At 38.8% G+C, this 18,053-nt stretch overlaps 1 protein-coding gene across 2 annotated transcripts in view; it reads right to left on the bottom strand.

The window, feature by feature from the left end:
* Positions 1–1,049: 1,049 nt before the first annotated feature.
* The window catches only part of RPAP2 (RNA polymerase II associated protein 2), an 85,052-nt gene continuing 68,048 nt past the window's right edge, over positions 1,050–18,053 (bottom strand). The window contains exons 12-13 of one of the 2 annotated variants that reach the window (XM_045801790.2): positions 3,968–4,119; positions 1,050–1,483 (exon numbers count right to left, since the gene is read on the bottom strand). In XM_045801790.2, coding sequence (XP_045657746.2) covers positions 3,978–4,119 — 142 coding nt within the window. In that variant the 3' untranslated portion in view covers positions 1,050–1,483; positions 3,968–3,977. Of the gene's footprint in view, positions 1,484–3,967; positions 4,120–18,053 lie in introns of those variants that run through there. The other variant, XR_015726309.1, reaches the window with a different exon arrangement.

Raw genomic sequence — 18,053 nt, 5'->3', positions numbered from 1 at the left:
AAACAGACTCTCCTGAGCAGGGAGCCCGCTGTGGGGCTCAATCCCAGGACCCTGTGATCACGACCCAAGCCGAAGGCAGATGCTTAACTAAGCCACCCAGTTGCCCCTCATTATACAAGTTTTATTTTTATGGATTTTTTATTTAGAGAGTGAGCATACAAGCAGGAGAGGCAGAGGGAGAGAGAACCTCAAGCAGACTCCATGCTGAGTGCTAAGCCCAACATGTGCTAAGCCCAACATGGGGCTCAATCTCTCAACCCTGAGATCACGACCTGAGCCAAAACAGAGTTGGACACTTACCTGACTGAGCCACTCAGGTGCCTCCTCTCTTTTAAAATGTTTGAGAGAGAGCAGGAGCCGGAGGGACAAATGGAGAGGGAGAGTGAATCTCAAGCAGACTCCCTGCTGAGCATGAGCTGACCCATAGCTCCAACTCAAGACACTGAGATCAAGGCATGAGCTGAAATCAAGAGTCAGATGCTTGACTATGCCACCCAGGTGCCACAAAATCTTGTACTTATTTACTAAGTAATGAATTCTTTTTGGTGTTATTGTTGAGTGGAATTTTCTTCCTTTTTGGATTTTTCATTGCTAATATACAAAAACAATTGATTTCTGTATATATTGTAGCCTGTGATTTACTGAACTTGTAGATTCTTGTCCACTAAGCTCCCCACTCCACCAGGCTGCTTTCTGGACCATTTCCATGGTTAGACTTGTAGCAGCTGTCATTTCCTCCAGTGTCTAAGAGTGTAGATGTGATTCTAATTTTCTTTCTTGGCCCTCCAGTAAAGCTTCCCAAATTATCTGAGCCTCCCCACTCCCTTAACTTCTCTGGAGGCCCTGTGACTTGCATGCTTGATAGACATTTTGAAAAAGCTGTGTAAATTCTAGAGATTGTCTCTTTTGAAAACTACAGTTTCGGTTTTTTTTAGTTCTTTCAGTCCAGAAAATTCTGGGATACTCCTGTTTTGGACTTGTAAGATTAACTACATTGCTCAGGACCATTTTATAGCACAGTTTCTTTAATGACTAGACTTCCAAAGGGCTTCATCTTAGATTGTATTTATTGAACTCCTTACTGTTGTTTAGAATCTAGAGTTTAGATTGTGAGGCCAAAATGGGAATGTTCTCAAATGCTTAACAACCAATATGATGGCTGGAATCATCCAGAAGAGGATAAGGTCAGTATTTATTAAAGTTTCAACTTAAGACTTCAATTTTCATTTTTAAGTAAATAAAAATACTATATCTTACAACTAGGGATACAAGGACTTAGAGAACCATTTTTCCAACCAGGATCACCATCTAGGGGAAGTCACTGTACATTAGGGACTGGGAAGCAGGGGGCTGAAATCTAAGGAGGGAAAGGTCTTCCTTGGAACAAAGTTAGTTGTCAGTTACTATCAGAACATTATTGTAGCTAGCATTCCAGAAATGATGAATAGAAGTTCATCTTCTATTTGGTCTTCATTGATTATACCTGTGAAGCAAAAAAGACAGTTTGAATAAATACCTGAAATATTTTACTAGCTTTTGGGAACACTGTGTGTTGTCTTCCCAATATACATTGCATTTTTTCCTCATTATGTAGCAATAGTGGTTTATGTGGAATAGACCCAACTCACATTCAGCTTAAGGGAAGGCTGAGATGGGTCTAGGTCGGTAAGAAAATCCTCTTCTGTCTCCCCTATCCCTTGTCAGGATGCTTGGGTTAGTTTATAGCAATCCCATGGGCATGTGGATTGGTTCAGGGGTGCCCTCAATTAGTGTGAAGTTTAAGACTCTTACCAAGACAGTGGAACTACTGAACAATTTTGCCCCTCAGTGTCGAAGATGGCCACCAATGATCCTTGTCTCTAGTACTCATGTAGTCCTTTCACCTTGAATGTGGGGTGGACTTAGTGATTAATTTCTAACTCATCATGGAAAAAGTAATGGGATGTCACTTCTGAGATTAGTTACAAAAAAGCTGTGGCTCCCATCTTGCTCACTATGAGGGTAAGGCACATGACAAGTATGAAATACACAATGCAGAGGTCCCTGGATGACAGCCAGTGAAACACTGAGGCCCTGAGTGCACCAGCCTGTGGGGAAGTAAATCCTGCCAACAACCACAAGAGTGACCTTAGAAGGGGATCTTCCTCTACCTGGGCCTTCAGATGACACTGTAGCCCTAACAGCTTCACTGCACACTCACGAGAGACTGTGAGCCTGAGGCCCAAAGCTACACTGTGTCCAGGTTCCTGACTCCTAGAAAGCGTGAGATAAAAAAGTCTTTGGAGTAACTTGTTAAGCAACAAAAGATAATTATATCATTCTATCATAAGAAAAGCTGGATTTTTAAAATTTGCAACTGAAAACATATTAACACAACCTTTTCAATATTAAATTACTACTAGCAAGTATATTAGACATTAGTCTTTATACACATGTAAACTTATCATTTACAAAAATCATGTAAAGAGAAAAAAACTACTCACAACTATCTTTTTCTCATAGGGAAAATTATGTATGAGGGCTCAATGCATTCAAAATGTCTTATAATATTGACAAAGGTTTGGCAAAGGTTTACCTTTGATGATTTACATAGTTTGTGTGTGTAAGTAAACAGTGATCACAGAGGAAATGTTTTTTAAGTCCACTTAAAACATCTATTGGTGTGAAAGTACTTTTGAGGACTTTCAACATCTGTTTACATACAAGTTTTAAATATGTTAATTAAAATGATTCTTGGTACTGTTCATTAAAGCAGATCAGAAAGGACCACTAGTTAAGGCATTCTTCTTTATCAATTTTCTGTATCTGAAGCTCCAACTTCACTATTTTCTTAGAAGGGCCTCTGAATTGATGCTTATACAGGCCAATCTGAGCTCACTCCCTAAGTAAAAGCTTTTATTTTACAAGGTCCCCAGGGGAGCAGGGTCATATGAAAAAGCCGGTGGGTGTAAATTAGGAGGGGGTGACAGTGCTGACTCCTTATATTCAATTTTTAAGCATGTTCAATAAAGGGCTGCTGTTCTTTCTTCCCCGCCAAAATTATTCTCTCAAATATCCTTCTCATATATTTAAAAATGTGCTTGAAGAGTTTTTTGGTTCTGTTTTTACAAAAAAATAAAATGATATATATCAAATGTGTTTCTGCAAAGTAGACAGGACTGGAGGCAGAGTGAGAGGTGGATTTTCCTTTTCTAAATTACATATGCACTTTTGTATTGTTCACTTTTTACAACAAGCTTGGATAATTTAAGAAAGTTAAAAAAAAGGAAAATGTTCCCTGGGAGGGTCTCACTTGTAGTTTCAGCTGAATTTCTTCAATTATAACATTAAATCAATACCTATCTGAGCACTTGAGAGAGTGAAGTGAGAAGTAAGCAGAAGAAAGGGAGAGAGGTATGCCGAAGGTAGGCTGAGGGAGGGAACACTCTGATAGTTGAGAAAGAGGCAAGAACCTGGGAGATGAGGGGAGGGCTGTGTGCCCAGGAACAGGGTCAGGATTCAACAGTGGGACTTACTCATTCACCTAGTTATCTGCCCAAGAGATGACTAAGGTAGTGACTGGGTTGGGGATGGTTTCCTCGAAGAGGGAAGTAGGATGAGGATGTTCTCAGTGGTTGGCTGCAGTATTTAGGTTTCTTCCCAGGAAATAGCAATTTGCTTCAACCCCTAAGATGGGACATGAGGGATGGTCTAGGTTTGAGTGTGAAGCTGGTAGGAGGGAGTTTTCTGGAGTACCACAAACAGAACTAACTGCAGTAACCTATAAGAAGGAATAACAACAAGGACGGGGCAGAAAGTAACAGGAGTGGACAGAAAGTGATAAGGCTGCTGAGAACTAAGGGATATCATGTTCTTCCTTAGCAAACTGAGGAGATCTTAAGGTCTACACTTGGGTTTTTAAAATTTTGAATATGAAAAAAAAAAGATTCCAAACAGGCAACAAATGAAAAAACACAATCCAACTCACCACTCTGTGGTTAACAACTGGTTTTAAAAATGATGGTTAGGCTTTCAAGGTCTTCATTCTTTAAATGTAATTCTTCAAGCAAAGTCTCTATAAACTGTGTAAACACCACATTTTCCTGAGAATGCTTCTGAATGCCAAGAATTGGGGTCAGTCTGAAAAGACCAAAAACATTAAATGCATATCCATGAAATGACTAAGGGGCTCCTGTCTTCTACAGAGCAGAGGGGATTTTTGTCACAGCAGAGAGATGGAAGACTTTCTGATTTAATAAAATTCCCAGAGACAGAAGGCTTTACTAATAAAGGGAGAGAAGAAATCTCAGGAAAAGAATGAAAGATCAAACATATTATTAAGTACGGAAAGAAACCTAAAAGCCTCAATCTATAATATGTTCTTCATTATGCCAGGAAAAGCTACCAAGTTCTCAGAAATGAAAATGAAGTCTTTCCACTTGGGGAAAAGAGGCCGTGGAAAGAAGCTTAGAGGTGAGAACTAATTTAAAATCATACTGAACGTTTATATCACCTGAGTAAAAGAAAATAATAAATGATAAACAGGATTACCTTTTGGATGAAACCTTAACATTTTAAAACACTATTAAATAGATGAATTCCGTCTTATACGGCACTTAATATAATCTTCTAAAGAACACTCTGCTTCTTTCCCACGTCACTTCCAGTAAATACCCCGAACGATTGATTGCATATCATATTCTCAAAAGTAATTTTCAATGAAATGTCATTATTCACTTTTTAAAAGTCATGCTTACTAATCAAAGATTAAATGATTATTTTCTATAAATTATATATAACTATATATAATAATTATGTATATATTATGTATAATATCCAGAAAGCATTCTTCACAGAGCTTTTTAAGTTATATTTCTGGAAAGCTTTTGGAGAGAAAATTCTTTTATCCTCAGAGAGTCTCATACTTACCACAAAGGTCTTCCAGATGCTTTTTTAACACTGGTCACTGCCACCAGGCACATCAGATATAAATAAAAATAACCCTCTGATTTCAATCAATAAAGCTCAAGGAATCAGAGTGGAGCAACCCCACAGTACTGAGTGTGGAAGAGGAAATGCTACTTTCTCAGAGATTTCTTCCTTGCTTAGCTATCTTATACAGAAAGCAGAAGTAAAAGGAAATATTTATCACATTGTCTGAAGACAGTTGGGACTTGGAGGAGGTGGTAAACTCTCTATATACCTCAAGGTGTCTTAACAAGAACTGGAGACTAGGTGACTTCAACAGTCCAGTGAAATCCACAGAATTCTACATGGGAAAACCAGTATACTGTATTCCTCCCCCCCCCCCTCCTGTATTTCTTTACAGCTGGAGAATGCAGTACCAGGTTTTCACATTTTAATGAGCTTTGTCTGTAGATATTCCCCAAAGGTCGTTAAGAAACAGGATAACACAAGCTTTCCACTGCCAAGGCCAAGCTGGCCACTTGGGCAAACCTAGGCATTCGTGACCAGTTTTTCCTGAGGCATCTTCCTACAGGGAAGGTGGAACCCAGAACTCAACTCTGGCTTTTCCCATATGAATGAAATTGCTCTTTCCCCTCAATAAGACCAAAGTTAGTGGGGACTGGATAACTTCTGCTAAAATAAAACCAAGAAGAAGTCAGAGAAGGTAGATCAGTTCTGTCAACTCCATACAAACGTAGCTTTTGCGTCTATTTAAAAATGGTACTTGGCACATGCAGAACAATTTCTGACTTTCACAGAGTCTAGTATTTGGTTCAAAGTCTCAATTACTTCTCAAAGTGCCATTAGTATGTTTTTAACTCTCAAATTAGAAGTAAATGGTGATAACTATTTCTCAACATACGTGCCCATATGAGAGCAGAAAATGAGAAGATTAAGAAGCAGCTTTTAAGAGAATCATTCGATCAAGTGCCAGGGTTATAAACAATATTTTAGGAACAGTGATACTTCTCTAGCAAACTTAGAAGTCTAAGATTATAATAACTTCATTATGTGTTCATAGACACCTAAAAGTTTTGTTTATATAGAAGGAGGGAAGAGAGTGATGTAGAAAAACCCTCAGCTCACCTCCACAACACAGTGACTCTATGCCTACACGTCGAGCAATTCCCCCTGAAGAACTAAGGGCTGACTGAACAGGGACAGAGGGAACATACAGAGAAAGACAGGAGAGATGGAGACATAATAACAAGAATCCAACCACTCCCCCCCACACCCATCTTGCCAACTACAGTGGGGAAGATAGTGCTAAGAGACCAGAAATACAGCTCAGCCCTGTGGCACAGAAAAAAAGATGCACTTTAAAAGGGCATCTAGAATATAAAGGAACCAGCTCTAGAGCATCTGAAAAAGGGCAGGGAGCTGCTAGAACACTCTCCCTGGGTCCCAGGTACTAGCCAGCACCATTGTTTATATTCCCTGTCCACCCTGATAGCACAGACGCGAGCAGGGTACAAGCTGGCCTGCTGCTTCAGTCAGCCTCAGTCCCCTAGACCACACTAGCCCCGTTGCCCTGCTGCACAGGAAAAAAAAGGCTGTAGATTAAAAGAACATCTGGAAGATAATTGAATGAGCCCTAGGGCATCTGCCAGAAGGCCAGGGAGCTGCTGGGACACTACAGTATCAAAGGTGCTGGTGAGTACCATGGTTTATGTCCCCCCCCCCCCTTCATAGCACAGAAAAAAGCAGGATCTGGGCACCCTAGCCACCTGCTTCAGTGACCCCGGGGCCCCTAGCCCACACCAAACCCAACTGCCCCTAAAGGTGGCCCTCCAGCCCTTACCTGCTAGAGCTCTGTCTCCCTAAGGTAGCCCCAGTGCGGTGCACACTAAACCACCCATGGACAGCACCCACTACAGCTCCAGCTGTCTTGCCAAGGTAACATAGGCACAATCCTTGTGCCACATCCTAGACCTGTACCTGCTTCAGGTCTAGATAACTCACCAGGGCACCTACTGCACCAAGTGGCCCAGGACCTCCCAGCCCATACCTGCTTCAGCAGCAGCTATCCTGCCAGCGCGCCCAAGTGCAGAGAGCTCTGAGACCTCCTGGCTGGCATCTGTCTTAGCTCCAGCCATCCTGCCAGGGTACTCTCTGCATGGAGTGCCTTGGGACCCCAGGGCCCACACCTGCTCCAGCTCCTGCCATCCCATCAAGGGGCACTCTACATGGAGCACCATATGACTCCTAGCCCAAGGCCACTTGGGTTCCAGCTATCCTGCTGTGGCACCCCCTGCGTGGAGTACCCAAGGACCACCTGGTTATGCTTCAGCTCCTGCCACCTTGCCAGCATGCCCCATATGCAGAGCACTGTGGGACCTACTCCCACCCCTGCTGCCCGCTTTGGATCCAGACATCCCACCAGGGTGCTACGTGCCTGGTATGTTCCAGGGCCCCCAGCCTACACCTGTTAGAGCTTCAGCCAGCTAAAGTCACAGGCACAGTCTACACTGGAGATACTCCTACACAAGGCCATTATTTCAAGTCTAAGAGAAATAGCTCTTCTGCCTAATTCACAGAAAAATCAAAGAAAATGAGGACTAGGCTTCAAAGGAACAAAGCAAAATTTCAGAAAAAGAAACAGAGCCAAGCAATCTACATAATAAAGAATTCAAAGTAATAGTCATAAAGATGCTCACTGGATTTGAGTAGATAAACTCAAAACTTCAACGAAAACAAAGTATAAAGAAGCAACCACTGAATAACTGAAATGAAAAATATACTAAAGGGAATCAATAGTAGATGAGAGGATACAGAAGAAAGGATCAGCAATCTAAAAAACAGGGCAATGAAAAGCATCCAAGCTGAACAGCAAAATACTAAAAGGATTTTTAAAAAAATGAGGACAGGTTAAGAGATCTTTAGGACATCAAGTGTACTAACATTCAGTTGATAGAGGTCCCAGAAAAAGGGGGTGGGGCAGAAAATTTGCAGAAATGATAGCTAAAAACTTCCCTAACTTGGGGAAGGAGACAGACCTCTAGGTCCAGGAGGCAAAGAGAGTCCCTAACAAGATGAACCCAGGGCTATCTACACCAAGCCACATGATAATTAAAATGTCAGAGTAAAGATAAAGAATCTTAAAAGTAGCAACAGAAAAGCCAACTAGTTACGTGTAAGGAAAACCCCATGAAGCTATGAGCTGATTTTTCAGAACTTTTGCAAGCCAGAAGGAAGTGGCAGGACATAGTCAAAGTGCTGAAAGGAAAAACCAACGACGAAGACTATCCTAACTAGCAAGGGTATTCAGAATACAAGGAGAGACAAAGTCTCCCACACAGAAGTTAAAGGAGTTCATCACCACTAAACCAGCTTTACAAGAAATGTTAAAAGGACTTCTTTAAGCAAAAAAAGATTAGTCATAATTAGAAAATTATGAAAAGAAAAAACTTCATGACTAAAGCAAACAAAGTTAATAGGTCAATCACTAAAAAAGCTAGTATGAATATTAAAACACCAAAGTAGTAAAATCATCAGACATTTCTCTAAAAAAGACATATAGATGGCCAACAGACGTATGAAAAGATGTTCAACACCACTCATCAGGGAAATGCAAATAACCACAATGAGATATCATCTCACACTTGTCAGATGGCTAAAATAAAAAACTCAAAAAAAAAAAAGTGCTGGTGAGGATGTGAAGAAAAAGGAAACCCTCGTGCACTGCTAGTGGGAATGCAAACTGGTGCAGCCACTGTGGAAAACATTATGGAGGTTCCTCAAAAATTTAAAAATAGAACTACCCTACGATCCAGCAACTGCACTACTGGGTATTTACCCAAAGATTACGAAAACACTAACTTGAAGGGATGTATGCACCCCTATGTTTACTGCAGCATTATTTACAATAGCCAAGATATGGAAGCAACCCAAGTGTGCATCCGTAGATGAATGGATAAAGAAAATATGGTACACACACACTGGAATATTATTCAGCCATAAGAAAGAACGAAATCTTGCCATTTACATCAACATGGATGGATCTAGACAGTTTAATGCCAAGCCAAATAAGCCAGAGAAGACAAATACCAAATGATTTCACTCATATGTAGTATTTAATAAAGAAAACAAATGAACAAAGGAGTAAAAAAAAAAACAAAAAAAAAAACACAGAGATAACCCCAAAAACAGAATCTTAAGTACGGAGAGCAAAGAGAGGGTTACTAGAGGGGATGTGGGTGAAATAGGTGAGGGGGATTAAGAGTACACCTACTATGATGAGCACTGAGTAATATGGAATCGTTGAATTGCTATTGTTATATACCTGAAACTAATGTAACAATGTATATTAACTATACTGGAATTATAATTTTTAAAAAAATAGTAAAATCAATTATATCTAAAAAATTAGTTAAGGGACTCAGAAAATAAGATGTAAAATATGACATATACATAAAACATGAATAGGAAAAATGTGCTTTTAGAATGAGTTTGAACTTAAGCAATCATCAAGTTAACATAGACTGCTATATAATTAGGATGTTATATAGGAACCTCATTGTAACCACAAACCAAAATCTTTTAACAGATACACATAAAAATTAGAGGAATCCAAGCCTAAAACTGAAGAAAGCCATCAATCACAGGGGAAGAGAGCAAAAGAAGAAATGGACAGAGAACTATAAAAACCACCAGAAAACAATTAACAAAATGGCAATAAGTCCATAACGATCAGTGGTTACTTTAAATGTATATGTTCTAATGCTCCAATCAAATGACACAGGGTGATTGACTGGATAAAAAAAACCCCAAAACCCATCTACTGTGCTGCCTACAGGAGACTCACCTCTGATCGAAAGACACAAACAGACTGAAAGTAAAGAGATGGAAAAACATATAACCATGCAAATGAAAGTGGAAAAAAAAAAAGCTGAAGTAGCAATACTTACATAAGAGACTTTAAGACAACGACTGTAGTAAGAGATAAAGAAAGGCATTACGTAGTGAAAAAGGGATCAATCCAACAAGAGGATGTAACAATTGTAAACACAGGAAAACCTAAATAAATAAAGTATTAACAGACATAAAGGGAGAAAATAACAGTAATACAATAGTAGTTAGAGGCTTCAACATTGCACTTACATCAGTGGATAGCTCATCCAGACAGAAAATCAATAAGGAAACAGTGGCTTAGAATGACAGAGCAGATGGACTTAAGAGATATACCCAGAACATTTCATTCCAAAGCAGCAGAATACACATTCTTTCCACGTGCACATAGAACATTCTCCATAACAGATCACATGTTAAGCCATAAAATGAATCTCAGTAAGTTTAATTACAGATAGAAATTAAACCAAGCATCTTTCCCCAATCATAATGGTATGAAACCAGGACTCAAATATAAGAAAAAAAATCTGGAAAGAACACAGACAGATGGAGGCTAAACAACAGGTTCCTAAACAACAAATAGGTCAACCAAGAAATCTAAGAGGAAATTAAAAAATACATGGAGATAAATGGAAATGAAAACACGATGGTCCAAAATCTTTGGGATGCAACAAAAGCAGTTCTAAGAGGGATGTTTATAGTAATACAGGCCTACCAAGACACAAGAAAAATCTCAAGTAAACAATCAAACCTTACACCTAAAAGAACTAGAAGACAAACGAAGCCCAAAATTAGTAGGAAGGAAACAATAAAGATCAGAGCAGGATTAAATGAAATGGAGACTAAAAAAAAAAAAAAAAAAAAAGGAAAAAAAAATCAATGGAAACTAAGACCTGCATCTTTGAAAAGATAAATAAAATTGATAATTCTTTACCCAGATTCATCAAAAGAAAAAAGAGGACTCAAGTAAAATCAGGAATGAATGTGAAGTAAAAACAGACAACACAGAAATACAAAAGGATTGTAAGAAGCTAGTATGAAAAATTAAATGCCAATAAATTAGACAACCTAGAAGAAATGGATAAATTTCTAGGTATACACAATCTTCCAAAAAAAGTGAATCAGGAATAAATACAAAATGTGAGCATACTAATTACCAGTAACAAAACTAAATTGGGTAATCAGAAATCTCCCAATAACAAACGTCCAGGACTAGATAGATCGCCTCACAGGTGAATTCTACAAACTTTTAAATAAGAGTTAATAAAGTACTCTTTTCAAATGATTCCAAAAAACAGGTGGAAGGAAAACTTCAAATTCATTCTATGAAGCCAGCCTTACCCTGATATCAAAACTAGATAATGACACTATGAAATCTACAACTCAGTATGTCTGATGAACATGGATGCAAAAATCTAAAAGGCAATGTACTGAATGGGAGAAGATATTTGTAAAGGCTGTATCTGATAAAGGGTTAATATCCAAAATATATAAAGAACTTATACAACTCAAAACAACAAAAAAAGACAATCTGATTTACAAATGGGCAGAGGACCTAAAGACAAATTTTTATGAAGAAGACCTACAGATGACCAGCAGACAGATGCAAAGATGCTCAACATCACTAATCATCAAGGAACTACAAATCTAAACTACAAAAAGATATCACGTTACACCTGTCAGATTGGCTAGAATCAAAAAGACAAAAATAACAAGCATTGGCGAGATTGTGGAGAAAAAGGAACCCTCATGAACTGTTTGGTGGGAATGTAAATTGGTTACAGCCACTGGGGAAAACAGTAAGCAGGTCCTTAAATAAAAAACAGAAATACCACATAATCCAGTAATTCCACCACTAGGTATTTACCCAAAGAAAACAAAAACACTATTTCAAAAAGAGATATGTACCCCTATGTTTACTGCACCATTATTTACAATATCCAAGATATGGAAGCGACCCAAGTGTGCACTGATGGATAATGAAGATAGGTATGTGTGTGCATATACACACACACCGTGGATTATTACTCGGCCATAAAAAAGAATGAGATCTTGACATTTTCAACAACATGAATGGATCTAGAGGACATTATCCTAAGTGGAAAAAAAGAAAAACAAGTACCATGTGATTTCACTTATATGTGGAATCTAAAAAAACAAAACAGGTGTGCCTGGGTGGCTCAGTGGGTTAAGCATCTGTCTTTGGCTCAGGTCATGATCCCAGGGTCCTAGGATCGAGCTCTGCATCGGGCTCCCTGCTCTGTGGGGAGACTGCTTCTCCCTCTCCCTCTCCGTCTGCTACTCCCCCTGCTTGTGCTCTCTCTCAAATAAATAAATCTTTAAAAAACAAAACAAAGAAACAAAAAGCAGAAACAGAGCCATATATACAGAGAACAAACTGATGGCTGGCAGAGGGGAGAGGGGTGAGGGGAAATGAGATACAGTAGGTAAATCACAGGGATAAAAGGTACAACATAGGGAATATAGTCCATGGTATTCTAATAGCGTTGTGTGGTAACAGATGGTAGCGACAATTGTGGTGACAATAGCGCAACGTGTAGAGCTGTTGAATCACTATGTTGTACAATTGAAACTAACAACATTGCATGTCAACTAAACTTCAATAAAGACAAATACAAAGAAAAGATTTATATCATCTAAGGAAACAGACTCAATCCTTTCTTAACATAGTGATTTGGCCCATTTACACAAGACTGCAAATAACTACCTCCATGAGCTTGAAGGAGGAGGGATTCTAGGCCTCTGTGTACAGCACGTCGCAACGGATAACAAACTTTAAATTATAGCCATTGTTCCTCCTATATAACCTAAATGTCTCTTGCAGAATTTTATTTTCTCCTTCATGGAACTTTTTGTGGGGCAAGCTCTTAAAAGTTATTCATATTCTTGAAAATAGTTCTCAATTAATTTCAAGTCCTTTTAATCCTTCCTCATAAATGCCATCTGATTGCTCCTTATTCAGATTGGTATTCTTCCCTAAAACCCCTTCTAGGTTCTCCTTTTCCTAAAACATACTGCCCCAGAATATATTGTCCAAATTCATTACTTCAACACAACAACAACATACTTCCCACCTCACAGAAAGATACAAAATAAAATCTTTCATGTCTATGTTATCTTTGATGTACTCTCTCAGGATCTTATCAAATATCCCTCCCCTTTTTTTGTTTAACTGACTCCCCAGGCTCCTCCTTTCCTCTTAACTCCGTATCTGTGCACTATTAATCATGGTATGCTAATCACTTATCTCTTTAACTTTTTCATTAAGGAACTCCCATCCTATTACATACTGAAAGGGACTCAAGCCTCTATTCTAGTCCTGAAACTTGCAATAGTGACTGTTAAAGCCACAATAAACAAAACCCCCAAAACTACTACTCTTAAATAAACAATAATACACTTCAGTTGGTATTTATGTGTTTTATGTAGGAAATACCTTTAAAATAATTAGCAGAAAATATGATGGGCCATGAGTAAAAACAAAAGATATTTATGTTTCAATTATTTCTTTCAAGTGCTTTTAAGTAAGAATAAAAACCTCTAGAGGTGACACTAAAAGTATGGCTTACCACAAACAGTCTGTATGCTGGAGAATATAATTAGAAAAAACAACATAATACCTTGCAATGTATAAATCACAAACAAGAAAGGAAACTTCTCATTAAAACTCCACTGATTCAAATCTCCGTTCTGAAAAGGCAGGCAGCCTTATATAACTAATTCTTTACCACATGGTAAATGGCATGACAACAAAAGCAAAAAGCCAAGTGTCAAACTGTATCTTATTGATAAGACCATAATTTAGCTGACTGCTGCACATATGCTAGAACTCAAGAGGAGAGAATGCAAGTCAGGTTAGGACAGGTACCTTCCATTTGTTATTCCTGAGCTATCAAACAGCTGGTTAACAGGAATTATGCACAGTAGTGAGAGGACTTTCAAAGTCTGACAACTGAAATGAGAGATTCCTAATTAAAAAATGGCATTTTAAAACCCCCCATAATATATCCAAGGATTTAGAGCTGTACAAACGTTTATGTCTGAAAAGTCACCTATGATTGTGTGAGTGCCTGGTTTTGTATCCTATCAACTGTGAAAGCTATATAAAGAGTTAAAGCTGTGGTTCAGTGAGTGAGTAGAGCCAAACAACTGAGGGAACTCTGTTATCCATGTCCTGGAGTGCAATCAAAGTCAGTCATGAATCTGGATTTTTATATGGCCTTCCCTCTTGTGGTCCCTACTGCTTTGCTCATTGCACTCATTCCCACTGGAGAATACATAATGCAGCTCCTGGAACAGTGGAAATCACAGTACAGTTCAGATTACGCTTTCCTGAATAATCTGGGTGATATATGTGAAGATCACATAGGCACTTGCCTGAAATGATATAGCACAGACATCCTTCAACTCTGCCCCCAAAACTAGAAGAAAAGCAACAACTCTTAGAGTTTCTTGAGTCGTTATTGTTGATTTCCAAACTCACAGAATCAAAAATGGTAGGCTATTGTAAAATGATATTGAACGACACTCCTCAAAGTCAACACAGCCTCAGGAGAAGAAAGAGCTGTGAGAACGTCTATGTGAATAAATGTCACCAGAAAGCAATCTTCTCTTTGGTTTGGGGCTGGAGGAAGGGACAGGAAGTGAAAAGCCACACACTTTTCTGTACCTATCAGATTTGAGAAATTACTGGGTTCACACAGAGTTCTGTTGCAGTAGGGAAACCTGTACTGCTGATTACCGTGCATAAAGCTGATGAACATGCAGAGGCTGCTAAAAGAGAATGCTGGGCTTTAAAGAAATTTTTAAACACTCTCTCATCCTTCAGAAGTTAGTGATGGGAAGGAGAAGATAAGCAGCATGCACACGCACTAGGCTTGTCACTATACCAGTTAGAACAATGCTACAATACCCGACACTGGGGGGGCTTCAAATAAAACAAAAACAAAAGTCTTCTAGGACAGATGAGGTATCTTTACTAACAATGGCCTGGGTAAGTGCAGACTCTAAAAGCTGAGATTTAACTGCACAGTCTTATTTTATAAGGCTATTTCACCACATAATTTCCTTAAGTGGGATTTAGTCTCAACCTATCCGGCAAGTTTCCTTTTGACAGCTGATGTATCTGAGGCTTTGGACCGGGTAAGGGATTTATCCAGGGTCACCATGGCTCAGAACAGTGCTAAAAATGGACACCTTTATCACAAAGGCATCTTGCTTACCAATCAAGTCTCGTTGCTTCTTTCTTCCTGAAGTAACAATTGTTACTTCACCCATATTTTATCTTCTGAAAAATAAGTTGGGATTTTCCCTTCTTCTCTACAAGAACAAATGCTAAATGATAAAGGATTAAAACAATACCTCTGTATATACACACACTCAAAACTGAAACAAAAGAGAGCTGTGACCAGTATGTAACACAATGGGTCAAAATGTCATCTATTTTCAGAAATATGAGGGCTCATACGAACCTAAGACATTTTGCATAAACACATCTCTCAGATTTTAAAAAAATGTTCTAGTATAAACTTTGAAAATGAATTTTATCTGTCTACTTCAGGGCTCCTTAGCATGTTAGTAATTAGGATTTCACGTTTAACTTGTTTTCCACCTTGCTTGTTTCTTATTGGGGAGAATGAAGAATATTCAACTCTATCAGTGATTCTCTAAAAACATTTGTGTAATCTGTGGCCCCTGGCTTCCTCCCTGAAGTAACAAAACACACTTGGGCACAGGGAAAGAACCAAAAAAGCCACCCTAAGGAAGAGCTTCTCTTTTTCCATCTATCAACATGGACTGGCTCATGCACAGAAGTAACTACTTTGTGGCACTTTCCTAAGCTGCTGTTGATGTTGCTTTTATGTAGAGAGTAAACGCGGTTTTACAACTGACAAAGAATTCAGATACTTTAATAGGGGTTGTGGGTGGCTTTCTAAATTGGAGTAAATGAATTCATTTCCCTTGAAGAAATGTCAGTTCTTTTTCCCAGTTGTTCCCTTTGTGGCAGATCTCAACTACTGAGTCAAACATATGAAACCTCAGTGATTTCCAAGTTTGTAAAAAGATTTTTTTTTCTTTATGAGACTAACTTGTTGGTCTTAAACCTTTCTGTGAAGTTGCAGCAAGTGTGAACTCCAAGGTGAGGCTTTGTGACTGATGTGACTTTCTTAAGGTCACGTAGTCAGTAAGAGATGAGCAAATAACCCAGAAGTACTCCCACTATTCCACACTTCTAGCCACTATACCACACAAGCTCACATATCTGATTCATTTTAAAAACTGAGTATTATACCTTATGATTTTAAAGGCCCACTTGTATATGTTCTTCAAATAATTTCTGAAATCATTACAAAATAAAATGTGCTAATGAAAACTGACAATTCTATTGTTTCTAATTCATCTTTTCTCTATGACAGCCAAAAAGCACCTTCCAACATCCTTAACTAATGAAGACTTTAGAAGAAAGCTAAGAAATGCCTTAAAGCAAGCAAATCCTAGCAGACATAGGTAAATCAACTGATTTAGCATAGCTCTGGTACACTAATAATTGCCCCAGAATTAAGGACAGTGGTTCTCAATTCTGTCTGTACAAATTACAATCACTTGGGGAACTTAAAAACTACATATGTCCGCACAACCCAGGCCACTGAATTAAAATCTCTGAATCAGGTATTGGTATTTTTAAAAAACTTCCTATGTAATACCAATGTACAATGAGTGTTGAGAACCACTGTAAATTTCTCAACTGTATAAACTTAAATAGTTCTGATTATGTGTTATACTTGTTACCTACAACAGTTAGAAGAAACTGAATAGCAAAGGAAATGAAATCTTTGCATAAACGGCTATGTAACAAAGCTGAAGGTAAGAGAGTCCCAAGAAATGGTCTCATCTATAGGAATTTATTCAAGGAAGTTATTATTCCTAAGAGGTTAAGGAATGCTTCTAAGGAGGCAGTGACATTTGAACTGGGCCTTGTGAGCTAGGACAGACAGATGTGAAAAGGCAACTGGCATTTTAAACACAGTTCAGAGTGCTAATGAAGATGTCTGTAGGGGGAAACCAGTGGACACAATGTAAGAAAACAAGAGCGTTATGCTGGAGAGGCAGGTTGGGACCACTTTAAGAGAGCATTCAATTTCAAGCAAAGTTACATAGTAGAAGTGGGGCATCGCTAGGTTTCTGAAGAAAGGCCTGCCCTAATCAGGATCAAGCTTTAGTGAGATTATTGTTAAAGCTGGAGGAAGGATGGACTAGTTGAAGGAAGAGACACCTGCAAGGAGACCTGTTTGGGAAGGCTCTAATTGCAGCAGTCTAGGCAAGTAATGAAAGCCTGATGTAAGTCAGCAGCACTGGGAAAGGAGACAGATCACTGGGTAAGAGAAAGTTACAAAGGCAGGACTCAGCATTGACTAGATAGGGGGGATAAGGACAAGAGAAGCACCAACAACATGTCGGCTTTCAATTCTGGGTAATTAGGAAGAGGGAAATGTCACCAAAAGAAATAGAGCACTTTTCAAAGATGAACTCAACCTCAGATTTAAGACTTTGAATTGCCTGAGGACTATCCAGATGGAGATGCCCAACAAAAAATAAAGTTTTGTCTGCAACCTAAGAGAACTATCAGAGTTGAAGGTACAACTTTGGAAGAGAGACACAAGAAATGTTTGATTGGGATGACTAATTTCCTTCTTCAGGTAACGCCATTATCCTTTACCAATTTTATTTGTGCTGACTTCTTGAACTAATCTCTCACCAGCACTCCTCTGAATCTCTTGCTTCCTTCTCTTAGCTTTCCTATTCATGACAACTAACAAGCTGAGATCAATGCTATAACCTGCTTTCTCCACAGCTACAGCAGGATGGCTGAAAACCCCTGGGGGGAAGGAGTGGGAGGAAGATCGCTACCACTACAAATCCATGATCTCTGGCCTCTTCGCAGGGTCATTTGTCAATATTCTCTGGCCCTGGGATACAGCCTTTTCCAGATCCTCTTAATGACTACTCTTTTACCAATATTTTCACTCGACTCAACCACCATCTCTTTACTCTTAGAACATAACTTCATATTGTACTTCATGAAAAATGAAGTTGTTAGGCATGATTTAAAAATCTCTCCCTTCTACTTACAAACTTCCCAATAGCCACATTATTCTTCACTTATTTTCTTCCTGTCTCAGACGATGTAGTTGTTCTCTCCTGTTCAAGCTATTCCACCTGCCTGTGACCATGGTCCC

This window comes from Ursus americanus, chromosome 12 (genome assembly GCF_024610735.1).
Source record: "Ursus americanus isolate L20-20 chromosome 12, mUrsAme1.1.p, whole genome shotgun sequence".
NCBI classification, from domain to species: domain Eukaryota; kingdom Metazoa; phylum Chordata; class Mammalia; order Carnivora; family Ursidae; genus Ursus; species Ursus americanus.
This window is presented reverse-complemented; position numbering and strand designations above follow the sequence as displayed.